This window comes from Rana temporaria, chromosome 1 (genome assembly GCF_905171775.1).
Source record: "Rana temporaria chromosome 1, aRanTem1.1, whole genome shotgun sequence".
In the NCBI taxonomy this organism is placed as follows: domain Eukaryota; kingdom Metazoa; phylum Chordata; class Amphibia; order Anura; family Ranidae; genus Rana; species Rana temporaria.
Window position 1 is genome coordinate 499,109,527 of NC_053489.1, and position 27,627 is coordinate 499,137,153.

Sequence of the window (27,627 nt, forward strand, 5' to 3'; positions counted from 1 at the left end):
CCCCCAAACATGCGTTTTTTTTTTTGTTTTTTGTTTTTTCCTCTTTTAGATGCAGTAGGAAGGGGATGGGACCCATGTTGGGGTTTTTACATTATTATTGTTGGGGGGGAAAAAAAAGGTTGGATGGCGTTTTTGTAAGCTTAATTTTCTAGTTGGCAGAAACATCTGCAAATTCTAATAGAAATGGGAAATGGTAATTTGTTAAAAAAAAAAATAAAAAAAATAACTGTGGGACTGCAATATACCATTTGTGCAGTGTGTCTGCATTTTGTTGCGAGTATTATGATCTTTTGTATATCAAACCGTTTTCCAGCATTTAAGCTGTTTATGATGTCAAACTGGATAAGCTCACTGCAACAGAACCGTGAATTTGTTTGGTCCTAGTGCTTTAAGACACACAAAGTAAGCCGAGTCTTGTCTAGGGAAAGGCAGCAATAGAATTAGGGAGATGTCATTCACGCTGTACATTTCTAAAGGGTCCCCAGCCCATGTGGACATGCTTGTTTATTCAGTCTGCCATCTGAAAGCCACAAATGAATGAGGTTGTGCTGTGTAAACGCTGCCTTAGCAGTGGTTGAATACTAAAATGCTTATATGAGCTGTTTCTGTCTCTGGAGGGGCATCTGTTTTTCATTCCCATGGTTTATGTAAAATAAAAATAAAACAGTAAGCCAAATCTTCACTCTGTATAATTCTTATGCACTTAGAAAAGCTGAGTATTGAGAAGTGTTGAGTAGAAAAGGCCTGAAATCGGCTGTACAAGGATGTAATGGAATGCTATGTACACAAAAGTGAAAAGCCAGCTGTCACCATGAAGGGCTTTTTTTATAGATGACAAAATCACAATTTATTATACTAAAATATGACACATTCAGACAATTGGATCATATTCTTTGGTCTCATCTTGACTGTATTAAAGCCTATTAATATTTTTTTTTCTTTTGACACGTATTTGTCTTATTGATTGTTGTGCTATAATAAAACTTTGCAGTGCTGCACAAACCCCAGGTGCCAGGCAACCAATATACCTAAAACATTCATTTGGCGCCGAGTTCTACACATTTATTCATGGGAAAATGTCAGGTCATAAAATGAATCAAGCTGACATTACTCTCATAGTGCAAACACTTTGTGGTCCTTTCATATTATTTTGTTAACACTTACGGTAAGTCATATTTTGTATACTTCTGCAAAAGTGGTTAGTACTTTCGCCTGGCAGCACAAGGGTTGTCCATTCAAATCTCAACCACGGCACTACCTGTCTGGAGTTTGCATGTTCTCCCTGTGCCAGTTTCCTCCAGATACTTCAGTTTCCTTCCACACGCCAAAGACATGCTGGTAGGTTAATTGTATCCTGTCCAAGTTTGCCCTAGTATGTGTATGAATAAATGGGAGTTGGGGACTTTAGATATATATACAGTAAGTAACTGAAATAAATAGATAGCATGCCATAGATGGACCTAGACCTCTTCTTGTGCCTATCCCTCTGCATAAAGCTTCTCTGACATGAGAGAAGCATGGGGGGGCTGCCTCAGAGGTCTCATTTGCCCGTCAATGAATCTAAAAAAAATGCATTTGATTCTTCCAAGCCATGCTGGCTAATAAAAGTGACACAGGGGGACCCGTAAGTGACGTTTTTACATGGGTCAGCAATAAGAAGGGGCGTAAAGCTGGCGCTTGTCTGCTTGGCACCCTCCCCTCTACCTGGTAGCGCTCGCAATGCTGGTCCCTGGTGTGTCGACTGTTGCTGGGGGTGTTTGAAATCAATCAGGCGGCTACCCAGCTACTTGATCACTTCCACCTGTCAGCCAGCAGTCGGCTTCTCAGATATACACACACTTCCAGCGGCTGCAGCCACCGGCAGGGTGTGTAAAACCCTCTGCTATCAGGTCCATACCCCATGGCAGTAAAAAGGGTTAAAAAATGACACACACGACTTTTAATATTACAGGATCATGCAATTGTACCTCTAGTCTAGTGTGCATCATCCAATGCAAAAAATGCAACAACAAATCCTACGTTGGCAAAACAGGACAGAAAATGCAAACAAGAATGAATTGGAACTTTACACATAACAACTTGATAAAAAATAATGTTCTTTAGCAAGGAACATATATTCCACATTAATAAATCTACTACAAAAATGAGTGTGTGCTGTTATTTGCCTCCAGTGTTTTTCCTTTTTCTTCTTGCTGGAACAAAGATTGTCTCTGGACAGCCGCACTCTGAACAAATTGTAGCCTTTTATTAAAAGGACAGCTATGACTAAGCACTAGTTTCAGTGCGAAACGCGTCAGCAGTCAGGTTTTATTTTATTTTGCTGTGACTTGTAGTGCTGTCCTTCTAATAAATGGCTACAATTTGTTCAGAGTGCGGCTGTCCAGAGACGATCTTTGTTCCTGCTTTGCGAAGTGCATTGCCTGCACCTGAGTTGTCTGCAACGGAGGATATTCATCTGGGTTCCCACCTGGAGCTGCTATTCCCTTTCCCCTTCTTTCTGGAGGCTGCCATTTTGCTAAAGCCCAGAGCCCTTGAACATCAGTAAGATCTGCCTCTACAAATTTGGCACAGTGCCTAAAAATAGGATGCAACTGAGCATGTGCAGAGCAGGGTGGCACAGTGTATTACTGGATTTTAAAAGGTATAGGCACTTATTTCCATAGTCGTCTTCCAGGACAGCCCATGAGAGAAGCCCCTCCTCCGACAAACAGGAAACTCATCACCAATACACTTTAAAAAGGCAGTTCCTCTGGTGAACTGGTCCGTTTTTTGTGTTTCCTCCAGACGAAGGTGATGGATCATCTGGAACCTGGGTGAGGGAGACCTCCTTTCTCTGGATTTTTTTTTTTGTTCCACCCACACCTTTACCTACTTGACTCCACTGGGAGCAGCTAGTAGGATTTTCTGCAAGATGACCACTCCAGAGAGGAAGGTAGTAGCTTGGTTCTTTTTCTCCTTCTGTGCCTGGCGAAGGCCATGACTGGAAGTGGCATACCCCCTTGACAGGAACTGGACAGGCAGCGTGGGTTCCCAGGCCATGTGTCTGGGTGCGTGCACTGTCTGCACCATAAGACATTTTTGGGCGTGGGCTCGCACAGTAGCTATGTTGGGTTGTGGCCTGTCTGTGTTTCTGTGTGATCGGATGATGCACGGCAGTAATCCTAGTAAGGACAAAGTAATTTCCAGGCACCTCTCTGCTTCCAAGCCTCTTTTTCGGCACAGGAGTAGGGGAAGGGCTAGCTGGTGCCTTTTTTTAATAGCATTTCCTTCCAGCATAGGCTGTCAAGAGGCTACAGGTGGAGGAGCTAATACTGCATTTTGGGCTCAATGCAGACTACGGCTCAGGCGGATACAGGTGCCCTTGGCACCAGCAGGACACGGGTACGATGGAGGTTGTTGTACCTACCTACTTGGTTTAGTCTGGTGTTGCAGCCGGTTAAACTAAAAAGCCCTTGCCAAGATATGTGTTGTACTCGTGCATTTCTGATGTCAATCCTATTCCACAGTGTTAACCATCTAGGTAATGTTTTATACAGCTTGGTAAACAGAGTTCTGCAGCCAATTAGTGTTTTAACACCAGGACTGACAGGCCATGGGTGATTCTTGTGCTCTTTTGGTGTTCCATCCTAGATCACAGTTTTGGGCCTCTGCATGGCTTTCTTGTAGTGATTGTGTCCTCTATTTAGAACATATAGAGAATGTCATGGGCTTGCTCTGCAGCACTAGCGTAATGCTAGAACCTTTAATGCTACAGGTTTTTACTTATGAGTGCTATCTTGTACCACAGTGCTCTCTCGCAGTGCACATCTTCAGAGCTTCCTTGCACATGGATAGAAACTCTGTGGAGTGTTGCAATAAATTTGTAACCCTAACTCTGCAGGTCATGGGTTTTACTTTATGCATTTTGTGGTGGTGTTTATCCTGTATCAAAATGTTTTACCTTTTTTGTGGCCTCATGTGTAGGGGAGATGATAGTTTATATTGCTGTATTTATGTGTTGTGTGTATTTGTGCCACAAGGAATGTTGGTACAGGGGTATAACCGTATTTTGCAGGGGCAGCACAGTGGCTTGGTGGTTGGTGCTTCTGCCTGGTGGCCATGGGGTTATCGGTTATGAGCCAACCATCCCATCAACTTCTTGCATGTTTTCCAATTGGGCAAATGCAGAACATAAGGGCAGCAACTTGGTTGCTTTACATTCTGAAACTTGACGTGAGGCGCTGCTGCTGGTGTGTTTGCCAGAGCCTTATCTTTTAGCAATGATTGCAAAAAGCTGGCAGCTGGCTTTCTCGTGTTTCTCTGGCTTACCTTTTTTACTGCCATGCCCAAAAACGATCTGATGGTGTGGCTTGCTGGTCACAGAGATGATAAAAGACCAGATCATCTTTGATCACCTCTACAGCCTTGGACTGGACCGACGTCATAACTTCACCTCCGGGCCAGGATGGAAGTAAACACATTTTTTTTTCGAGTTCCAGGAGGTTTAGTCCGCCCCCCCCCCCCCCAACAACTTCATGACCAGGCCATTTTTTTGCGATACGGCACTACATTAATTTAATAGACATTTGTGTGGCTGTGCGATGTTTTACCCAAATTAAATGTATGTCCTTTTTTCCCCACAAATAGAGCTTTCTTATGGTGGTATTTGATCAACTCTGTCGTGTTTTTTTTTTTTTTTTTTTTTTTTTTTTTTTTCTTTTTTTTGCACTATAAACCAAAAAATAAAACCTATCCAATAACCAATGTACATTTTTTTATTTCTTTATCAATTTATGCTTACCTTACATGTATTCTGCTACATATTTTTGGTATAAAAAAAATCACAGTAATCCTATATTGATTGGGTTGCACAAAAGTTATAGTGTCTAAAACGATGGGATATTTTTATGGAATTATTATTCTTTTAGCCTAGGTTCACACTGCTGCGAATTCAAAATCGCGGTAAAATGCACGATTTTGCCGCGATTTCAGCTGCAATTTAATGTAAATCGCGGCCGAAATCGCAAAAAGTAGTACAGGAACTACTGGTGATCACGTGGTAAAGAGTCTCCGTGAGAGACTCTTTACCAAGATCGGTGTTGCGGGGTGTCAGACTGACACCCTGCAACAACGATCGCCGCGATGCGCGCCCCCGGGGGCTCGCAGCGGCTCAGAATCCTGAGGACGTCATATGACGTCCAGTCAGGATTCTACAACCACTTTGCCGACGTCAAAGCACTAACGGAAGACCCCAGAAGTGAGGTTCAGGGCTGCTCTGTGCAAAACCATCACGCAGGGTAGGTACGTTTTTAATATCATCTTTTTTTAATAAAAATAAAGTTTGAATCACTTTAGTTATTAAGAAATGCTTTTGTTTTTCATGTATTTCTTATGATTTTTAATTGAAAACAAATGTAATTGCTGATGACACATCTTTCTTTTCCTGGTAGTGACTTGGAGCCAGAGTGGTTGGAAAGTGTACAAAGAAATGGAGAGCTCTTCTATCTTGAGCTGAGTGAAGGAGAGGAAGAAAGTCTGTTGAATTCACAAGGTGTAAACCATGTGCGCTTTTGTGAAAATGAGGCAGAAGTAATATCAGAAGATGTCAAGAAAGATAAAAAGACTGAGCCACGGTTTAAGAGACTTGCTAAAATATTGAAAAATAAACACATTGGCAAGAAAAGATCTGCAAGATTAAATAGCCAAGCAGGGCCAACATCCATCCTCAAACACCAGCCCAGCCATAAAAGTGGAATGAGCCTACATCAGCAGTACAAAGATGTTTGTCTGTATGTCAATCCAAACCGTTTGCTTGAAAATGGACCATATGAGAAGCTTAACCTGCTGCAGGCTCTAATTGGGATTGTGCATCAGTCCTCAAGGACCAGTAAGCTTATGGAAAGACAGGACAAGTTTGATGCAGTGCATAAATTGACAAGCCATGAGAAACTTGTTATACATGGTTTTATCCCAGAAAGTCCAGCTGTCAGAAGTCACCAAATCTGTATTGGTAAGTATCATTTATTTCAGCAAATTTCTTTACTTTCATCAAAGCGCCTGAAGTCTTTATTCATTTTAAGTACTGTATTTGCTGACGTATAAGACTATCTTTTACACTTAAAAAAACTGGCCAAACAGCAGGGGTCGTCCTATACGCCGGGTCAGCTGCTCGGATGCCTGCTGGATTTGCGGTAATGCAGCTTCGGCTACATACAGTATATGACGCTTAGCCAATCCCGGTGAGCGATGTATTCAAATGAACACAGAGCCTTCTCAGAGAGGAGTAACAACCTCTGCCAATCTGAGCAGGCTACATACAGTAGCCTGCTCAGATTGGCTTTGAGAGTCAGAGAGGCGTGAGCTGATGATGTTACAGACTCTGCCAATCCAAGCAGGCTTTGTATTCATTAATAATAGAATACATCGCTCGCCGTGATTCGCTAAAGCAAGAAGGAAGAAGAATATGGCTCCAGCAAGGATGGAGAAGAGTATGGCCCCAGAAGGAAGAAATATGAAGCGTCGGAAAGGGGGTCGTCTTATATTTAAAATTAGGGGGGTTTTATACACCGGCAAATACAGTAGTATGAAACAAAGCATAATACACTGCAGATAAAAACTACCACTCTGGGGAAATCAAGGTTGGAAGGTTGTTTGCGTTAAGGTGAGGTGTACAAAACTGTAGTACACCTACCTTCCTTCCTTCCCTCATTTCCTTTTTTTTTTGTTATTGTTTCTTTGGGGAGGATTTCTCTTATAATATCACATGCTAGGTATTCTATTTACTTGGCGTAACAACATCTTTTTTTATTTTTTCCAACAAATTGGGTATTGTGTTGCAATAAAATTCAATAAAGTGTTTATTTTTACCCAAAAAATTGCAGTTGAAAAACCGCTTCGCAAATACCCTGTGCATAAAAAATTGCAACATCTTTCATTTTATTCTCTTGGACCTCTGCTTACTGTAAAAAATCTTTTTTTTATTTGAGAAGTGTCAGAATTGGCCTGGTGCTGAAATGGTTAATATAATAAAGTAAAACATATATTATTTTTAACTGCTTGCCGACCAGCCGCCCAGTTATACGGCGGCAGGCCGGCTCTGCTGGGCGAGATCACGTAGATCTACGTCATCTCGCCGTTCAGCCAATAGGGGTGCGCACACCCATGCTCGCCCCTGACGCGCGTGCCCGATCACCGCCAGGCACCCGCGATCGCTCGTTACAGAGCAAGAACCGGGAGCTGTGTGTGTAAACACACAGCTCCCGGTCCTGTCAGGGGGAGAAATGCCTGATCGTCTGTTCATACAATGTATGAACAGCGATCAGTCATTTACCCAAGTCAGTCCCAGCCCCCTTCAGTTAGAACACACCCAGGGAACATACTTAACCCCCTTTCTCGCCCCCTAGTGTTAACCCCTTCCCTGCCAGTGGCATTTTTATAGTAATCAATGCATTTTTATAGCACTGATCGCTATAAAAATGGCAATGGTCCCAAAAATGTGTCAAAAGTGTTCGCCATAATGTCGCAGTACCGATTTAAAAATTGCTGATCGCCGCCATTACTAGTAAAAAAAAAAATAATAAAAATGCCAAACTATCCCCTATTTTGTAAACGCTATAACTTTTGTGCAAACCAATCGTTAAACGTTTGTTGCGATTTTTTTTTTTTTTTTACGAAAAATATGTAGAAAAATACGTATCGGCCTAAACTGAGAAATTTCGTTTTTTTTTTTTTGTTTTTTTTTTATATATATTTATGGGGAATATTTATTATAGCAAACAGTAAAAAATATTATTTTTTTTCAAAATTGTCGCTCTATTTTTGTTAGCGCGAAAAAATAAAAATCGCAGAGGTGATCCAATGCCACCAAAAGAAAGCTCTATTTGTGGGAAAAAAAGGACGCCAATTTTGTTTGGGAGCCACGTCGCACAACCGCGCAATTGTCAGTTAAAGCGACGCAGTGCCGAATCGCAAAAGGTGGCCTGGTCTTTGACCAGCAATATGGTCCGGGGCTTAAGTGGTTAGAGACAAACAAAGCCTGAACTTTGGGAATGTGGCAAGAACAACTCTGCACTGCAAATGTTAAATTAGAAACCTAACTAATCTTAAAAATGTACCCTCCTACCGTGTATGCAGACTATCGTGTGTGAAAATAATGTATAAATTCACAAACTTAATTCGTGAAACGACTCTGGTCGCAAACCGAGCCAAATTTTCCCATAGGGTTCAATGTAAATCAGATTACATTTTTTTTTGAACCACAAACCTCTTTGTTTTTGTCAAATTCCTGGAGTTCAGCTTTAAGGTTCATAAAATCAGCTGACATATTAGGAATTTAAACTTGTGTACTCATATAAGTTATCTTCTGTTACGTTAATAGCCCATTCCTCTGAGCACATGTTTAGCTTCACAGTGTCCTGGTAACGTGTATGCTTGCTCAGCTATAGCATGCATGGTATGAATAGAAATCTTTTCATTCCCGCTGATGCGTATAGGTGTTCTGTAGTACTTAGGTGAAGCATCAAGTGACTTTACAATTTAGATATAAACCTGTACAAGCCTGGGGAACATGTGTTTTAACAATAGAGCAAGCTTTGAATAGCAGATTATTATTTTTTTTGACTGGGTCATCAGATTTGTCTAGCACTTGCTTTTAAAGAGGAAGTAAACCCTAAAAAAAAAAAAAAACATGCAAGACAAAGGCATAATGAGCTAGCATGCATAGCATACTAGCTCATTATGTATTACTTCCCTCAGATCAAAGCCCCTGCAGCGATCCACGTCTCCCCCTCCAGCCGTCAACATTTCTCCCGGTGCTTACTTCTGGATATGATTAGCCGGAGCCACGATGACATCACTCCCACACATGCGTGTGGGAGCTGCCGGCAACAGCACACGGACTGAAGCAATGGCACATAGGTGCAGTTGCTTCAGTTTTCCCCAGTGCGCATGTGCCGATGACATTGACGCATGCAGGGGACAGGGGATATCTCCTAAACCATGCAGGTTTAGGAGATATCCTGGGTAGATACAGGTTAGCCTTAATAAAAACGTACCTGTATCATAAAGTGGTTGTAAAGGGTTTACAACCACTTTAATTTTAGGTTATTGGTTTGTTTCAAAACTAGGTAAACTAACCAACTAGTACAGTTATTTAATGCAGAATTTCATTTTAGCTTTACACATTACAAAGTGCACTTTTCCCATGCCAAAGAGCATTATTGACATTCAGGACATCATCCTCATCAGGATGTATATTAAAGTATAACTATAGGCAACACTTACTTTTTCATTTTGGATAGGGCAGGGAAGGAAGTTTTTATTTTTTTCGCCATCTGTGTCCAATTGATGAGATTTCCCTTCACTTCCTGTCCCATAGCCAAACAGAAAGTGGGGAAAACCCCCTACAGGTCATTCCTTGGGGACCGCCAGGTCACCAGAACTAGTGCCCTCATTAGAAGATATTCCCTTCCTATTATTTTTCTGAGGACAACCCATCATTTGGGATTTTCTTTGCTTTTTCCTTTTAATAATAATAATGGTAAACCGGACAAATAGAAAAGGTGAATCTCCTTAACGGGGGCACAGATGGCGATAAAAACTGACAAGCTTTCTAATCCCTCTCCACTCCAAATCTAAAAAAAAATGAAAAAAGTCTTGACTTTTAATTTATACTTTAACTACTTCCCACCTTGCGGCCGACTATAGACCGCGAGGGGGGCGGTCTATATACGGCCGTGCGCCACTGGCGGCGCGTGCACGCCGCGTCACACAGGTGCCGATGCGCGTGCCTGGTGGCCGCGATGCCCGCCAAGCACCCGCGATCGGCAGTCACAGGGCCAGGGACGTGGAGCTCTGTGTGTAAACACAGAGCTCCACGTCCTGTCAGGGAGAGGAGACCAATGGTGTGTACCTTGTACATAGGGACAACAATAGTCACCTCCCCCAGTCAGTCCTCCTCCCCCACAGTAAAAGTCACTCCCAGGGTACATTTTTAACCCCTTGATGCCCCCTAGTGTTAACCCCTTCCCTGCCAGTAACATTTATACAGTAACCAGTGCATTTTTATAGCACTGTTCGCTGTATAAATGTGAATGGTCCCAAAAATGTGTCAAAAGTGTCCGATGTGTCCGCCGTAATATTGCAGTCGTGACAAAAATCGCAGATCGCCGCCATTACTAGTAAAAAAACAAAAAAATAATAAAAAAAAAAGTAATAATTCTATCCCCTATTTTGTAGGCGTTAAAACGTTTGCGAAAACCAATCACTATACGCTTATTGTGCTTTTTTTTTTTTTTTTTTTTTTTTACCAAAAATATGTAGAAGAATACGTATCGGACTAAACTGAAAAAAAATATATATTTTTTTAAAATGGGATATTTATTATAGCAAAAACTAAAAAATATTGTGTTTTTTTTTAATTTTTTATTTATTTATTTTTTTCAAAATTGTCGCTCTATTTTTATTTATAGCGCAAAAAAATAAAAACCGCACAGGTGATCAAATACCACCAAAAGAAAGCTCTTTTTGTAGGAAAAAAGGGACGTCAATTTTGTTTGGGAGCCACGTCGCACGACCGCGCAATTGTCATTCAAAGCGTGACAGTGCCGAATGCTGAAATTTCGCCTGGGCAGGAAGGGGATATTTGTGCCCAGTAAGCAAGTGGTTAAGTAATGACAACATACAGCTACATCCAGCAGTCAGAAGTTTGACATATCACACAATCCACTTTAGCATCAGATTTATGACGAATTAGAATACTGTGCGAAAAATTTATGCGGTTCTAGCGATGACCATCTGAACATGGATTACGGATCAATTCTAATTGTGGAGAATAATGAACATACTTAGCAGGGATAAACACTTGGTCTTATTGCGTACATTTTTACTGTTTGTTTATTCCTTTTTGACAGGCGATACTCTAATTGCAGTTAATGATGTGGAAGTCAGTGCAGAAAACATTGAAAGAGTTTTATCTTGTATACCAGGACCCATGCAGGTAAAAATATCTAATTTCACTACACATATGTTTTTGTCCGAAATAACCCCAGAACTGTAATAAGCCTTGAAAATGTGATATAGTATTTTTGGTTGAATACATGCACCAGATTTATATCCTTTTGGTGACTGGAGGGGCAAGGCACATCAATCTAGCTTTAGCCCAGGTTCACACTGGGCTGCAGGAGTGAAGCCGTGCGAGTTCAGCTGAACTCGCACGATTTCACTCCCGCTGGCAGTCCTGATTTCGGCCGCGATTTCAGAGACATCTTTTTGAAATCGGTGCAGCGCCGCAGATGCGGCGTCGCACCGATTAGGATGGTGCCATTGCCGGCAAATGCTGCCGATTTGAGATGCGATTTGAGATGTACCAGTGTGAACCAGGCCTAAACACAAAAAAAAAAAAAAAAAAAAAATGTGCACTTGCTGCAAAAAAAAATGCAGCGACCGATATTTTCGGACACAAAAAAATTACAAAAATAATCTAAAAGATGTGCAAAACCAATATCTCTGTAGTGATCAATGCAAAAATGTGTGTGCAATATAAAGTTAACTCATAATAAATCATGAATAATGTGCATCAAATGGTGAAATAGCAGTCCCATAACATATACAGTGCTCAACATAAATGAATGCATCTCGATGAAATTTTTGGGAGCAAAGCTAAATTTTAGACAACAAAATCTAAATTAACATGAATTCAACTACAGGTGAGTCTAATTATTCATTAAATAGGTGACCAGCAGACAGTTAATTATAAAAGGGTGTTACTTAAAGTGATTGTAAACCCCTCCTTACAACTTGCACCTACAGGTAAGCTTAGATTCAGACCCGGTTCACGCTGGGGCGACTCGTCAGGCGACGCAGCCGCCTGACAAGTCGCGTCCCATTCTAGTGAATAGAACCGTTCTAATAGGAGCGACGCAAGTCGCTCCGACTTAGAAAAAGGTTCTTGTACTACTTCGGGGGCGACCTGCATACAGAAGTCATTTTGCAAGTCGCCTTGGATGTCGTCTTCATGTCGCCTGGCCTAGTCGCCCCCAAAGTCGTGCCGCCCCTGTGTAAACCGGCTCTAAGGATTACCTGTAGGTGCAAGAAATATCTCCTTAACCTACACGGTTAGGGAAATATTTGCAGTAACGACTGCACCGATGTCTACGGCGCAGGCGCACTGAGCGTGCCATTTTTGTGAATGGGTTATTGGGCAGTCAATGCCGTAATCATCGCCGGTCCAGCCAGTCACAACGCCGGAGCGGCGATACAAGAAAGAAGATGCCGAATTGCAAAAAATGGCCCGTCATTGGGCAGCCAAATCCTCCCGGGCTGAAGTGGTTAAAGGATCTCAAGCACCCGTGCGCAAGAGCCCTTAGAGATTATAGGCATGCTTGAGCATGCACATGAGCCCTTATTTTTAATTGGCCCTCTCAACCTCTTTTATATACTTTTTTTTCTTTACAAAGTAGTTTAATACATTGGATACATGTCTACTAACTGAACTCCTTTAAAATGTAATACACCTCTCCTTAAAGCTGTTGTAAAGTCTTAAGGTTTTTTACCTTAATGCATTCTTTACATTAAGGTGAAAAACCTTCTGTGCTGCAGCTCCCCCCAAAGCCCCTCCTTTTTCTTACCTGAACCAGTTCGCTCCAGCGACAAGCACAAGCCCAGCAGCTCCAGTGGCTGTCTCGGGTTCTCATTGGATAGATTGATAGCAGCAGGAGCCATTGACTCCTGCTACTGTCAATCAAACACGGGAGTCAGGGTGGTGCTGAGTTCTGCTGTCTGTGTCAACTCGGGAGCGCGCCCGCAAGGGTGTGCCGATGGAAAACGTCTCTCTCCGTGAGAGCACCCAATGGAGTGGAGGGGCCAGAAACGCCCCGGGGGGTCCCCAGAAAAGGAAGATCTGGGCCACTCTGTGCAAAACCCTTGCACAGAGCAGGTAAGTATGACATGTTTGTTATTTAAAAGCTAAACAAGCTGTTACAATCACTTTAAAGTGGTTGTTACCTTGAAAGTGTAATTCACTGCCAGACCCTCCTATTATATCTAGAGACATAACACGCAGGGCAAGTGTTTTATTAAAAACCAAGCTTGTATATACCCTTTTTTTCCCAGTTGTATTCAGGCTGGTCACGTGACTCCTGGCCAGTAACCTACTCTGATCAGGGCTACAGTTGGAGGGGCCAATATCTCCCTCTTGCGTCAGCCCCTCCCGCTGCACACCTGGATTGAGTAGGAGACTGGCTGGGAGTCGCGTGACCGGCCTAAATATAGCTAAAAAAAGGTATTTACAAGCTTAGTTTTAAAAAAAAGAAAAAAACATCTACCCTTTGTATTATGCCTAGATATAATAGAGGTGCTGGCAGTGACCATTTGTCTACGAAAAGCGGCAAGTTTGGCAGAGATAGAGACGCAAACACAGAGCTGGCAGGGAGGGAGGGGGTGAGGGGAACAGAGGAGAGCTGCGAATGATGGAGGCACATAAAGGGACAATGCTAATCGGGGCTCTGCAGCCATTTTTATTGTGGTAAGTACACAGCGGGGACACAGGAACTTGCAGGATCAGCCAGATTTTTTTTACAACTTAGAGAGGGGCAGGTTAGACAGCACAAGCACAGTGCTGTTTAACTTGCTATAAGGGTATACATGCTGTAGTATTATTATTATTATTATTATTATTATTATTATTATTATTATTATTATTATTATTTTTTTGGGGGGGGGGGGGGGGGGTTACAAACGCTTTAATCTGGGTACACACTACACATTTTTTTTCGTACAACCCATCAGATTAAACGGGGAAAAAAAACTTCAGCTCCAATTAGAGATGCTGTACTAACTATTTGACATATGTACAGCGATCTCCTCCGCTGAGCTTTTGTGTTCTGACAGCAATGGCTCCCCTGCCAGAACACTACGATCAGCACTCTCTGCCATTGACTGAGAGTGTGGATTGGGAGCGATCCTCTTGTGGTTTTCCAGCATGCACATCCGACCGAAGCCGATAGGCTTCTGTCAGACAGACCGAAATGCGCACAGGCCGAATGTTTCGTTTTTTCCCCCTAACCGGTCGATGTCTCCCGACACTTGGCCCGTGTGTACCCAGGTTTAAGATATCTTCATTCACAAAACAAAAGGGTCCGCCCCAGGCACAAGAATCCAGGTATTTTCAAGAATGGAATGGTCATAAGTTGCCTCTAAACCTTAGGATCAGGATTTTGCTGTTAAAGCAGGAGGGCTAGTAAGATACAGTTGTGGCTGAATTAGGAGTTCCACTTTTTATTAATTGCTACTACTGTCCCTTTTTTTATTTTTGCTTTAGACTTTTAAGTATGGTTCCTGAATTTTAATCCAGCTTTCCTGTCACTAATGTTTGTATTTAAAAACGATGTGCATTCCCATTGTTTAGTTACATATAGCAGTAGATGGCTATTGGGTTTAGTGGAGTTGATTTACTAAAACTGGAGAGTGCAAAATCTGGTTCTGCTGTGCTTGGTAGCCAATCGGCTTCTAACTTCAGCTTGTTCAATTAACAAAACCTGGAAGCTGATCAGTTTCTATGCAGTGCTACATCAGATTTTGCACTCTCCCGTTTTAGTAAATCAACCCCACAGTGTCTTACTGGATGCTGAACTTGTAGTGGCTGCATATTCGGTACATTCCTCCTGTCCAGTGGAGCAGTCATGTTGACGGGAAGCATTAGAGACTTATTACTATGTCTTACTTTGTCTTTTCAAAGTAAAATTTATTGTTAGTAACTGAATCAGTCTCGGTCCAAGCCAGAAATCAGATTTTTGTGATCGTTCCTTTGGGTGTTCCCAGTGTATATCTTTAAATTATTGGCTGTAAAGCCTTCAGTACAGAGGCTTTATTGTCTGAGGAGCCAACAAAGTTTGAGAGATACGTGGGTTTATAGGGACACCTTGGCATTCCATCTCTGTAACCCATAAGTGTTTAATATTGCATTCTAAAGTAAAGAAACTGACAAAGTAGGCCTTTTAAAAAAAAAAAAAAAAAGGTACTGGGGATGTGTTGTATACAAAGGAATATGACACACACGCACGTGCCAGAAACCTGCATGATTTTTGTTGCATTGGCTGGCGGGGTTGACGCGACTCCTATCAAGAGGCCTAAAACCTGGCACAGGAGTCTGAGGAGATATTGTCAGTGGCCAGCAACAATGGCCAATGGTTGCATCACCGGAACGGACTTTAGTTCCGCTTAATTTTTTTTAGAAGCCCAGTTTATTTTACACACAGGTGTTATGAAGATTGTACTCTTATTTATGTGTGTGTATTTCATAAAGTGATTGGTCCTAGCCTTGAGTGTTTTATGTTTTTAAGTGCTATTATTAGACTTTCTTTAAAGTAACTGCTTTTTTTTAAAATGTAATATTAATACTTACCACATTGTAAAATGTTTTTTTGACAGGTGAAATTGACATTTGAAACAACTGTGTTTGATGCACAAATCCAACGTCAGAGTTTAAGTTATGAGGCACAACCATCCATGGATCATCTAACAAAGCTGATCTGGGGTGAAGAACATGCCAGCCACCTGCAGGTTGTACAAGGAGTGCCTCATATAGCAATGTACCTCACACTGAGGCTGGAATCCGACATATCAAAAGAAGAGGTAAGAGTGCTCTTTTTCACTAGCTATGCTAGTATTGTTAATATTTAAAGTGTTTTTTAAACACAAAAACAAAAATTTATAGTATTGCAGCTTACCTGTCCTTGGATGGGGTCACTGTATTATTGTTTTTTCCATACTTTTTCCCACATTATGATCTTGCCATTAACTCATTTGCTGTCCTAAAGTGGTAGCTATACTGAGCAGCGTCATCGCTCTAGAACAGGGAGTGTTAGGGCTCTCTTCTCCATAGGGGGAGGTTAGTTAAGAGTACATGGATTCAGATGGGAACAATGTTAACTTATAACTTCCTGTGCTTTCTGCCTCCTGGACTGTCGGCTCACAAGATTTCTGGATGGATGAACAGCGAATAATTACAATAATTTCATATGGGTACAGTGTTGCATGACCGCACAATTGTCATTCAATGTGTGAGAGCGCTGAAAGCTGAAAATTTGCCTGGGTAGAAAGAGGGTAAAAGTGCCCAGTAGGTAAGTGGTTAAAGGAGAAGTATAGCCAAAGCTTGTTTGGCTGTACTTCTCCTATGGAACACAGGAGTGCAATTCGTTTTGCACTACTTTGACCCGTTTTCAGCAGAGAGCGGACTGAAGTCTGCAAATTTTCCTTTGCTTCTCTTTTAAAGCGGAGGTCTGCCCACCCCTGAAAAAATTTAAAAAACAGCAGCTTCACGTGCTGCTGACTTTTAATAATCCGACACTTGCCTGTCCTGGAGTCCAGCAATGTCAGCACCGCAGCTGATGTTTCCATTAGCTGTCGGGTGCTGCCGCCACAATTGCCAGTAAGGTGACCCTGCAGTGCAGCACTACGGCTTCACGCCGGGTCCCTTCTGCGCATTCACGAGGCACCGCTGGCCGGGGAAGGAAGAGGGAGCAGAGCTGCTGACGTAATTCGCCGCAGCCCAGGATCCCGGAAATGGGGACAGGCTACCTGCCAAAAACGGGGATCCGCTCCCCCTTGAAAGGTGCCAAATGTGGCACCGGAGGCGGGAGAAGACAAATGAGTGGAAGTACCAGCTTTCTTTATCGTACATCACGGGACACAGAGTCTTAATCATTACTATCTGGGTTATATTCCACCATCAGGTGCTGGACACTGGTGTAATCAATTAGAACAGGAAGTTCCCTCCCTATATAACCCCTCCCATACTGGGAGCTCCTCAGTTTTTTCACCAGTGTCTAAGGTGTTGGTCACGAATTAACATGTGCTCTGAGGAGCTCCACTGGAGGGATCCATGCTGGATGTAAAAAGCCTCCATAAAATCCGGATCCGTCCAAGGTGCTTCATAGCCAAAGTGGACGGTACCCGGGCCTCGGTACGAAGAACGAGGTTTTGCCTATAATGCTTCTCTCGGAGAGCTGGACCCTGGGTTCCAGTACATTGGTCGATGTCAAAGACCAAATATTTTTTCTGTTGCCAGGGTGCTATATAGGTCCAGGGGAGAGGTGACCTGCTATGGACCCCAGTCCCTGAAGGTCTGAGACGAAGCCCGCGTTGAGGGGTGAAGGCTGGGCCTCTTGCTTTGCAATACCCTGCAGCGTGGAAAGGTAAGCGGAGGTACCTATGGGACTTGGTCCGACAGTGGGTTCTCCATTGGGGATTATGGGTCTCGCCTATTTTATGCTTCTATGCATGGGCAACTTAACCACAAAGTCTTTTGAGACAGGATGGCTCTGGCACCCATATACCTCCCCTAGTGGGTCCTAGTCCTCCGCTGAAGGGGCTATTGGGTCTTGCCTATAATGCATGTGTGCCTTGGCAAAGAAACCACTATGTCTGTTGAGACAGGATGGCTGTAATACCCATAGATCTCCCATTCAGGAGGTTGGTACCCCTACATGAGTATGTCTTATCTGTTTTCCACGAAGGACCCTAAGAGGACATGCCGGGTGTTTCGCTTGCCATGCTTTCCAGGAACGGAAGCTCAAGGTTAGCTGATCTAGGGTGCGGCTTACTGCCTCCGCTTCAGGCTCTGCCACGATGGGGGGGGGGGGGGTCCCTCGTAGTCTCTACGGCTCCTTGGGGGATCTCCCTCTCCCCCCGCCTCCACCATTCCCCTACGCGCGCGTGCGTGAGAGGGGCGCGCTTTCAAGGCGGGGGGACGACGTGGTTGCCACTGGCGCACGTGCGCCGGCTCATGGTGCAGACGCAGGGCGGCCCCTTCAAAAGGCCCAGACGTCAGAAAAGCCAGGGGGACACGGTAGCTTGAGCACGTAAGCACCTTGTGGAAATTGGATACAGATTCATTTAAGACACCTACTCGGCATCTAGCTGTGTTAGCAAGCATTATTTGCTAGACTAAGTTCAGCTGTTGATGCACCAGGGTTAAAGTTCCTCTGCTTTTTGCTTAGGACTCTTTTGTCTCCCCGTAAAAGAGGGTTCAGGGGTAGAAAGGGGTATCACCACCTAAATCTGGTGGCCCCTTTTTATCATGCTTGCATGATACTATCCTCCCCTGTAGAGACTTAAGATAGCTCACATAATTAGCTATCAGCCCTGTCAGGCGTGAGCCTCCCCCAACATTGCAGCACTCTGCATATGTTTTGTTGCATTGCATGTATAGGTCTATAAGAGGTTAACTGCTATATTCACAGCAGCCTCACAAGCAGAAAACAGGGTGTGTCCCTTTCCCTGCTCTAAATCCTCAAACAAGGGATTGAAAGACCTGAGGATGAAGGTTCACTGTCAGAGAACAGATAACAGGTGTTAATGAGGAGAAAACTATCAGAAGCCCCAAAAGCTCTGGTTGCAGCTGCAGTCTTTTCAGAGATCCAAGCTGCATATAACTTCACTTAGCCTAGACGGCCAGAGCCTCTGTCTCTTTAAAGTCCTCATCCTGGTGTTGGCTTCAGGCTAGCCGAATGCACAACAGGGGGGGTGCACATTTGCTGCTGTGCACATGGCTAACGTTGCAGGTTTGCGGAGACGCACATCTGCAGAGCATAACTGCCTCTTTGCAGTCCACATGTTTGCATGAAGTACATGAGTTTGGAATGTTAAAAATGCATGTGGGGTAAAAACCGGTAACAAAGCATGTTTTATTGTTGATCACATAAAGAGACATGTTATTTTGTTCGCATGATTTTATATGTTCACATAAGGGTGTTTAATCACAGCAAAGTGCCTAAAATCGCATAAAAATGCTTAAGTGCATAAAGATGCGGGAGCACACATGGTTACCTGATAAACCAGGTCCTTGATTACCCAAAGTTATTTAGGTCAAACAGAGAGGCTTGTTTCCACAGGAGACCACGGCACAGGGAAGGTGGTCAAGCTCCTAGGGAGCCTTATCTGCTAGCTTTCTAGAGCTACGGATGGAGCATCCGGCTTAAGGACCTGAACGTTTAGGTTACAGGGTTGCTCTGTCTGAATACAATCTGACTATGCCTCTCTAGTGGTTTACTTTGGTTACCAGAGAAGAGCTTGTGCCTTGCCTATTGTCAATTGTCATTTCATGGAATGCTAGATTGGCAGGCGATTCGCTGGAGCCATCAACAATGGGGTCCGGGAGATTGGCCTCTACACCCCGACTTTTTTCTGACCAAATGTCACAGAAACGTTACCCTGCACATAAAGGGTGTTGACGTCCAGGTTCAACAAGAGATTGAACAACTTTGTGTCAAGGCCAAAGGATCCACCCGCATGCGGGACAGATTTTTTAGTGACCCTAGGGGCCCAGTTGTCGCTGGTTTATGTGTTATCTCCCCCCAGGGCCGCAACCTTCGTGGCTTCCATGCTACATCAGAAGAGAACGGAAGCTGGCTTAATTGCTCCAGCATAGCCCATACAACCTTACTGCGCAGGGACAGCAGAACTGATCGTAGAGGACCCAGGGTCCCTTACAGCTTGTCCAGGCCTGCTTTGCAGGGTTACATCCTGTCTTGCATACATGGGTATTAATGGTCTGGCTGTTATAGCCTGCATTCTTGAGGATCGGGGCGTACATAATCAGTGGCAGTTACCTTGATTCATACAGGACAGCTGGCCTCCAGGACCAGATATCCTAGGATATGGAAGGCCCATATTCCTGGTGTGAAACCAAGGGGTGGAATCCTTGGTAGTAGGTCCTAGGTAAAATTCTTACCTTTCTACATTGGAAAAGAGATGGAGCTGGCCTTAAGTTCCATCAAGGGTCCGATCTCGGCACACTCTTGATCTGGGCCGTTATACAAGGGGTGACGGGTATAAGTCCGCCAGTTAAGGCGCCCTTGTGCTCGGAGGATTGGATCCAGTATGCTGGCTTACAGAGTCAGCACCTTGGGCTGATGCACCATAAATATTTCCCTTTATCCTTCTAAAGAGGAAATTGGTGTTCTTGGTTGCGGCTGCCTCCGCAAGAGAGTATTGGCAACTTTCTTTGTATAGAGCCATACTTAATTATTTGTACAAGAAGGGTGATGTTAAATACTCACCCAACCTTATTGGCTAGAAGGATCCAGTGTTCATTTGAATTAAGATATTCTTGCCTTCCTTTTCCTTTTTTTCAGGACCTTGATCCGCGGAAGGAGAGGTTATTGCTTTCTCTTAATAAAGATAAGAGCAGTTAAAGATCTAACGTTTTGTTGCCAGAAAGCCCCTAGATGGGGCGGGCAGTGTTCAGATCGGCTATTAAAATGGCTATGCGCTCTCTCGTTATAGTAAGAGAGGTCAAGACCTATCTGAAGCGGCTGCTCGGATACGGAAGACTGATGTTGGTGCGCTACCAGGAGGCCCCAGCAAGGGGCAGGCAGCGTCTAAATCAACTATTGTCAAATGTTGATTCATCAGGTTATTATTCAGGCTTGTGGTTTATAGAGAGGGCTTCCCCCTGTTTCTTTTTGGGGTACACCCTACCAGGATAGTAAGCACTTCATGCGGGGTGCATTACCAAGCCTTTATGACTCAGATTTGCCAGACCTGCAACTTGGTTGTTTGTGCTTACGTTCACTAAATCCTATCAAGTGAACATAAGACGGCAGGAGGATGCAGCCTTTTTTTGTTGGCACAATATGCGGCAGGCAGCATTAGAATTCCTCGTGTCTGATGGCAGTCTGCATTGTTGGTGTCTCCCTCCCCTCAGTAAGCATTGCTTTAGGACATCCCAGATAGTAATGATTAAGACTCTGTGTCCCGTGATGTACGATAAAGAAAATAGGATTTTTATAACAGCTTACCTGTAAAATCCTTTTCTTGGAGTACATCACGGGACACAGAGTCCCCACCCCTCTTGTTTGGGGATATTGGGACACTTATTGCTTGGGACAAAAACTGAGGAGCTCCCAGTATGGGAGGGGTTATATAGAGAGGGAACTTCCTGTTCTAATTGATTACACCAGTGTCCAGCACCTGATGGTGGAATATAACCCAGATAGTAATGATTAAGACTCTGTGTCCCGTGATGTACTCCAAGAAAAGGATTTTACAGGTAAGCTGTTATGAAAATCCTATTTTTTGATTGTAATCACTGGTTCCTATATCCTATGATTCATTTTGTCCCTTTCTCATTCTTGCTGACATCTACTGGTAAACTCTGCTCTTGAATGATAAGCCAGCCGTCCTGTTTACCACTTCTTCATTGTACTTGGTCGCTGACATGTGTTCATTACCCCTATTATTTGATGGTCTTAAATGGTAAACAATGAAGGAGACTGTCTACCCAAAATTCATTTTGTTTTTCCTCGCGCTAAACAGGACCTCTTCCAACTCAATCAATACGACACTAGAAAAGTATATGCAGTTGAAATACATCTACAATATGTGAACTGTTTTACCTTCCAAAAGATTTGTGACTCTTTTCAGCCTTGCCTGTGCATTACATGCCGTGCAGTACAGGTAGGCAGGTGGTACACCTAGTATTTGGTTCTTTGGTGCAGCTTCCGACGTCACTTCTCCACATCCAACTTGTTTATTGAACTATGATTCAATATCATGACACTTATGAAATTATTGTTCCATAAGCAAGCAACTGTTTGCAGCCTCATTTTTAGCTGTTTGTTTGGAGCTCACTTTATATTAATGTAGCATGTTTAATGATAAATCATTTAAAATGTGCAGCCTATGTTTGGGTTTTGTATATAATGTTCTGTTTAAAGATCTGTGCTGACACTCCTTCACAGCTTAGTGGAAGGAACACTCCTCCTATTTTTTAGCATACATTTAAAGTGACCTTCAGTCCTATGATTTGTGATGTGTTCTGTTTTGTGTACTGGAATTTTATGTTGTAATTCTTGTGACATGAATAAAAATCGTACAGTTTTCCATACCCGATGAATTTGATACATACAAATTCTAAAGAAAAGGCCAAATACAGCCACCTTTATACAGTGACAGCGCAATGGAGTCTTTTATTATAGGCAATCAAGTATATGCTCGCTGCATGTGTACATTTTTCCTCTCGTTTGGAATTAGAGTCGTATATTTTTTAATAAATCCCATCTGCTTACTGCTTGCCATTTAAGTTTTATAGTAAATAGTGGAGGCTTCATTTTTTTTAAAGCAATGTTTTGCAGACTAAGATTCATCTTGTTGTGGTGTAATAAATGCATTTCACATTGAGGTAAAATGTTCACAATAAGGCCTGTCGTGTCCAGTCTGTCACTGACAGGCAATCTGCTCCACAGATGTGAGCCATAACTGTAGGGAGTATAAATAAGACTACTTTATCAGGCTTCTCAAGACTGGAATTATTCATCATCCAGTAATCTGTCATTTGTATTTTATGTTTATTGGCCTTTAATATGTGTCATAGTTTTACTAGTAAATATGTATGCTTTCTTCATCATAGTACTGTTGCATCATTACAGATTACTGGTGTATTTATTAGGAGAGAAAAAATATGTGCTTGCATTACTAGTGAAAATGCACAAGAGGGCCGCCATCAGGGAGACCAGCCAATACAAATGTAAGGGGCCCGGCCGGGCCAGGAGAAGGTAGAAGCGGGTAAAGGGAAGCCTTAATGTGCACTACAGAAACTAACTCGGCAGATTTTGCTGCTCTGTGTCATTTAGCTCAGACATCAAGCTCATTACTGCCACCTCTGGCTACTATGTGCATGTGCACCCCTCGTGTGTGTGTGTGCTGCTTGTACTGTGTTATGTAGTGTGATTGACTGCAGCTCCTCTGTGTCCTCTGTGTCTCAGCAACAATTGTCAGATTTGTGAAAATAAGAGCTGACACTAGGTAGGAAAACCTCATTTACAAATAGGGGCTGTGAAGGAAAGGGGAGGGCCAGAGGTTTGTGTGTTTACAGATGTGCATATGTGGGGGGGCTGATGTGTGTGTGTGTGTGTGTGTGTGTGTGTGTGTGTGTGTATATATGTATATATATATATATATATATATATATATATATATATATATATATATATATATATATATATATATATATATATATATATATATATATATATATATATATATATATATATATATATATATATATATATAATATTTTGTGTGTGTGGGGGGGGGGGGGGGCTGAGTGCATACAGGTGGGATGGCCGGTGTTCGGATTCGGTGGGATGGCCAGTGGGCAGGCCCTAGGGAATGTTGCTGGTCAGGCTCGGGGCCCAGGCCTAAAGCTGTGTAAGAGGCCCAAAAAATTCTGATGGCTGCCCCACCACATTTCATATACACTTTGCCAAAACCAGCACACACTGCATTGTATATAGCCAACTGTTTGCAAATGGATCTGAGACACTTGCTTGTAAATTCAAATATCTCCAGCACCCCCCCCCCCCCCCCCCACACACACACACACACACACACACACACACACACACACACACCTACCTACCTTTACAGACTCAAAGGGGGAGATTTATGTTTCAAAAGAGCTAATTGGCCTGAAAATGTTATATGTGATGATAGAGATTCTCTGCCAAGGATAAGCTGACTGTGTTGGCAATTCTGGCAAGGAGATGGCAAGCACATCAATTTATTACAAACACACTGAGAACAAGCATCATTCTGCCAAGGACCTACTAAGTACAAGGGCCACAAAGATGCTGACCACATGAAGTGCCCCCCAGTGGACTGCTGATTATAAGGTACAGTGATCACAAGACATACTGGTCATATTGCCAGGGATATTGTGACCCACTCTGCCAGGTAGTTGACCATATGGCATTCTGTGCTGACCACTCTTAATGGTTTGTCAGGGACATAATGACCATGTAAGATTTTTTGCAAGTGAGATGCTGGCAACATGAAATTCTCTGCCTCTAGTTTTCTTTCAAAGCCGCACAGGCACATTGTATTTTGAGAGCCTGGTTTAGGCAATCTAGTCATTTTCATTAATGCAAAGGAAATGTAGTAAAAATTGTTAAAGCCCAAAAGCTGGCACCATAATTTTTATGCTTTCAGTAAGCGTGCACCTATGCCTGTTATTAATTGGAAATCCTTAGCAGCCATTCACCCACCAAAGGAGGTTTTGATGATATCATGTGTTTGAAAATTAAACCTTTTTGGCTGGATTCAGTAGATGGAGTAGCATTTTTTTTTTTTCTGGGGTGGGGGGACATGCCGCACTGACTTGCGCTAAAATGTATGTACATTTCCATCCGTTTTTAACGCGCGCTGACGTCGGTTGACAAATATTTTGACGTTTATTGACCTACATTTTGCATTTTAGCGCAACTCATGGTTATGGTGTGAATAGGACACATTGGAAATTTTATTCAGATGTCTTTCTCTTGATCTGCTTTTTACCGCTGTGCTAAAATGCACTGGTGTGAATTGAAGGAAAAAAAGAAGAACCCTGCGCTATGGTGTCAAATAATACTACTAAATATAAGCTTCTCCCCTCAAAGTGCAATAAATAGACTTGGTGACATGTGGGTTGTATAAAAATAAGAGGGCGCTAAAATTATATATGGCACACTATGGTTAAGATAGCAAAGGCTATGACGTGAACAACGTGCTAAACAATTTAAATTAAACAATAATAAAGTGCATAAATAGCTCTAAAGTGCAATTATAGATGACAGGCTGGATGAATATAGCCCAATGAAAGTCCATAGAGGGTGATTAATTCTTTAGCCCATCACCATGGAAGATGATCTTGTGGAAAACACACACCCGGTAAATAAGGTAAGTAGCCTACTTACCAACTGGCTGTGACCCCTTTAACTTAAAAGGCAGGTCAGGTAAAGCTTGGCTGATTAAAATGCTGGACAAATCCGTGAGATAGCTGGGAGACACTCCACTGGAGGAATCACTTTTGTTAAGCCTGGGGGACACTCCGCTTCATGCACTTTATTATTGTTTAAATTAAATAGTTTAGCACGTTGTTCACTTTATAGCCTTCGCTATCTCAACCATAGTGTGCAATATTTTGGTTTTGGCACCCACTTATTTTTATACAACCCACTGGTGTGAATTCGCTCTTCATCATTCGAGACTGAAAATGTTTTTGTGTTGAAGACTACCCATGGGTCGAAGGTGAGGAGATGGTTAAAAAGAAATATTCCAATATTTGTCTCCAGTACAGTATATCTAAATTGGGGGTTAGTGCCACCAGAAATGAGACGCAATCGGTTGTACCTTAGTGTGAGCAAATAGCTTTTCTATGGAATAAAGGTCCCGAAAGAAAGTAATGGTTTTCCAAGACTTTTAAAATGATGGCCTTTGTGCCACCTCCAAAAATCTAATGGTGACGTTCCTTATTTTATCTTGCACTCTTGTAAGCTTAACAAAGTCATATGCAAAGATTGACAGTCAAGGACATCAAGGTTGATTTGTCTATTTTCTGTGTTTTCAACAGTTTATCTCGCACCATAAGAGTATGTAAATGAGGCAATGGATGGGGCCAAGTTTATGTCTTTGTATCCAATGCATATCTCCCACATCTTGGCCAATAGGCAACGCCTCAGTTTCTGCCCCCTCCCTCTCGATCTTCCAAAAGTGCCAATCCAGCATTCTAAATAGTATTACTATCTGACAATATTTCCAAAAATCTGGCGTAGTACCTAGCCCTCTAGGTTGTTCGCTAAAAAAAAAAATTAAGGGTAAAGTGGAGTAGGGTTACTGGGGACTGCCCAGGGGGTGTGTCCTCCAAAAAGCGTTGTCTATGTCCAATCACCTTGAAGGTACTAGCCTGTAACCCAGGATCTATGAATATCAACCCTGTGCTCTGTACTGTACTTAAAGATATGGAATTGACATGCAAGAAAAAAATTCCTTTTATTTACCATTACATAGCCTTACAATAGAGTTCTGAAAAAAGTACCTGCAAAAACACACATGAAAATGGGTTGGGGGAGGTATTAGGGAAGTGGGTGACACAGGACAAAAAGGCCTAGTAAAATAGGATCTACATTTAAACAATCCTAGCACTCACCCATCCATAGGGTGGTCTGAGTGCAGTTGTGGGTGTCGAATCGAAAACCATGATAGGGTTTGATGGAGAGGGGCATTCTGTAAAAGGCTGGACTTCCTAGTACTGTATATTGGCTATATAGAAAACAGATACCAGAACCAGGGGTTTGCAGCTGGAGAAATAGAGATAAGCTCTCTAAAAATAACTGGAAGCCTCACTTGGTTTGCTAGGGCACTGGGTAGGGGCTATCTATAGGTACTGTCACTCTGCCCTGATTGGGCAATGTGTCTTTCAAGAAGATTTATTATAAATATTTTAGACATTGCCCCTTGCTTAAATAAAATGCAAAGAGTAATGCATAAAGTGCAGCAGTCAACTTGAATCAAAGTAGGACTTTGGTAAATTCTAATAGTTGCTATGTGTTTCTGCAGTTTGCCTTTAGAGAGTTACTCTTTCCACTGTACATTGAATAAGCCTGTTTTCATTTGCAGAGACTGAAAATTGTATTACCTGTGAACTTCATTCTAGCAGTTTACTTGAAGAAAACTTTTCTTCATCCAGTTGTTTGAATGGGAAACGTTCTACTTCAGGGGTCTAAAGTAATGTGGCCCCATTGATTTGAATGTGAAAGATGAAAATGAAAGGGCTAATTAAATTATACTGGAAGAATCCGCTTTGGCAATCCCATTAATGATTGGGGGAAGGGATCGCTGCTTCTATTTGATCTGAGATTTTCCTCACAATCTTGGCAGAGCTGTGATGGCAATATAAAGAAGTGCTACTAACTCCTAGTATTGAAGCCCAGATGGGTTCAAATCGATGATGTCTCTTTATAGAGGAGACATGATTATGTAGAAGAAAGGCAAAATAAGTCACGTTTTCTAGATATATAGTTTATTTACTAACCAGAATGCCTATTTTCTTATCATACAGTACAGGACACAGGCATTTTTAAATACTTATGACTGGGTGTTAATGTAGCCACCGACAGGTGATTAAACACTAGCAAAAAACTTGGGTGGATGGAGTTATATAGGGGAATATCCCTGCAGCTTTTTTGTCAGTGTCCTTAGGTGATGGACCTCATGAGAGAATCAAATCTCTTAATCTGGACTTGTGTATATTTTTGGAAATATTATTATTGGTTTAAACACTAAGATTGACACAATTGTATGAAATTCTAGCATGGCAATTTGGATTTTTTAATACCAGTTTGTTGCTTTTCCCTTTTGGTCTGCCTATAGTCCCCCTTGGTATTCACCAAGGTACTTTTTTCAGTTTTGGTTCTGGTTCACATTGTGATGTACCTGAACAATATTCTGTTTAGGGATCAGTCCTCCCTTATCACTCTCAGCCACCGTCCATTGAACAGTGCAGGTTCTGTAGAACTTTGGTTGGCTCCTCCAACTTGCAGAAGTTGCTGCTGGAAATATCTCACAGATTGAAATACCTGGGCCTGACACTGAGCACAAATTCGTCCAGAGAGTGAGTGGGGACACAGGTGGGAGTGTGGAGCACCTTGAGATTTGAAGCACGACTGTACTTTAACATTGGAGCGCATCATTCACCACTATTCTTTTGGACTTTCACTAATTGTTTATGAATTTGTTTTTATTTTAATGTCTGCATTGAAGTCATAACATCACTGACTCTCCCCCCAGGTGTACACTCCCCCATAAATTACAGTAGTTCGGCTTAGCATTGCG

At 42.5% G+C, this 27,627-nt stretch overlaps 1 protein-coding gene across 1 annotated transcript in view; it reads left to right on the plus strand.

Moving 5' to 3' along the window:
- Positions 1-27,627, plus strand: part of INTU (inturned planar cell polarity protein) — a 100,678-nt gene that overhangs the window by 20,965 nt on the left and 52,086 nt on the right. Inside the window, exons 2-4 of the mRNA XM_040330672.1 lie at positions 5,430-5,989; positions 10,890-10,975; positions 15,406-15,609. Coding sequence (XP_040186606.1) covers positions 5,430-5,989; positions 10,890-10,975; positions 15,406-15,609 — 850 coding nt within the window. The remainder of the gene's footprint in view (positions 1-5,429; positions 5,990-10,889; positions 10,976-15,405; positions 15,610-27,627) is intronic.